At 33.0% G+C, this 941-nt stretch overlaps 1 protein-coding gene across 1 annotated transcript in view; it reads left to right on the forward strand.

Annotated features, from left to right (window-relative positions):
* LOC107617177 (disease resistance protein RLM3-like) overlaps positions 329 to 941 on the forward strand; it is a 15,893-nt gene continuing 15,280 nt past the window's right edge. Inside the window, exon 1 of the mRNA XM_021112169.1 lies at positions 329 to 817. Coding sequence (XP_020967828.1) covers positions 357 to 817 — 461 coding nt within the window. The 5' untranslated portion in view covers positions 329 to 356. The remainder of the gene's footprint in view (positions 818 to 941) is intronic.

Consider the following 941-nt stretch of genomic DNA (forward strand, 5'->3'; position numbering starts at 1 on the left):
TATCAAATTTTTGGAAAAAAAAAAAAAAAGAATAAATTAGAGAGAATTTTACATTCACTTTCGTACAACTTTGTCATATCAGTCTTTTCTTATCATTACATGATTATTGTTTAATGTATGTGTAAGTGTGTAAACTGTATAGGGAGGGATAAGGTTTACACGACATCATTGGCTAGGTCTTCGTTTACCAATAGAATTCAAATAGTATCCAATTATTTTTAGTTAATATTAATTAATTTTTTGAATTTTAAATAATAAAATTTAAGTTTAATATTTTAAATTTTTAAAAATAAAAAACTGAAAAAATAATTTTNTTGTGCAACAGCAATAATAACTAGCTAGTTGAGAACAAAGATATGTGTTCATCGGCAAAAGAGTACGATGTTTTTCTTAGTTTTAGAGGTGCGGACACACGTAACAACTTCACCATCCATCTCTTCAACGCTCTGAAAAACAAATCAATCAAGACGTACATGGACTGTCTTATTGATGGAGGAGAAGATGTTTGGCCATCACTTGAGAGAGCAATCGAGGACTCACACGTGTCAATCGTGGTTTTCTCTAAAGACTATGCTTCTTCGAAGTGGTGCTTGCGAGAACTGGTGAAGATTCCGCAGTGCAGAAAAGATGTTGGTCAGGTTGTTATACCTGTTTTTTATGGAACAGATCCGTCACAGATAAGGGGTCAGACTGGGAGCTTCGAGCAATCATTTGCGAAACATGTAAGAGGTCTGGGAGACAATGACATCAAAGTCAAAAGATGGAGAGATGCTCTCACTGAAGCTGCCCAAATTTCTGGATGGGACTCCCGAAATCTGTGAGTGTTTTACTGTTCTCTCTTTGTAATTTAATCATTCTTCTTAGTTTATATCCATGTAAATTCATGACTTATTCTAGTAGTTTTTTATTTTTTTTTTCTATTTCATGTTATTTGTATCTTT

Source organism: Arachis ipaensis, chromosome B09 (assembly GCF_000816755.2).
Source record: "Arachis ipaensis cultivar K30076 chromosome B09, Araip1.1, whole genome shotgun sequence".
Classification (NCBI taxonomy): domain Eukaryota; kingdom Viridiplantae; phylum Streptophyta; class Magnoliopsida; order Fabales; family Fabaceae; genus Arachis; species Arachis ipaensis.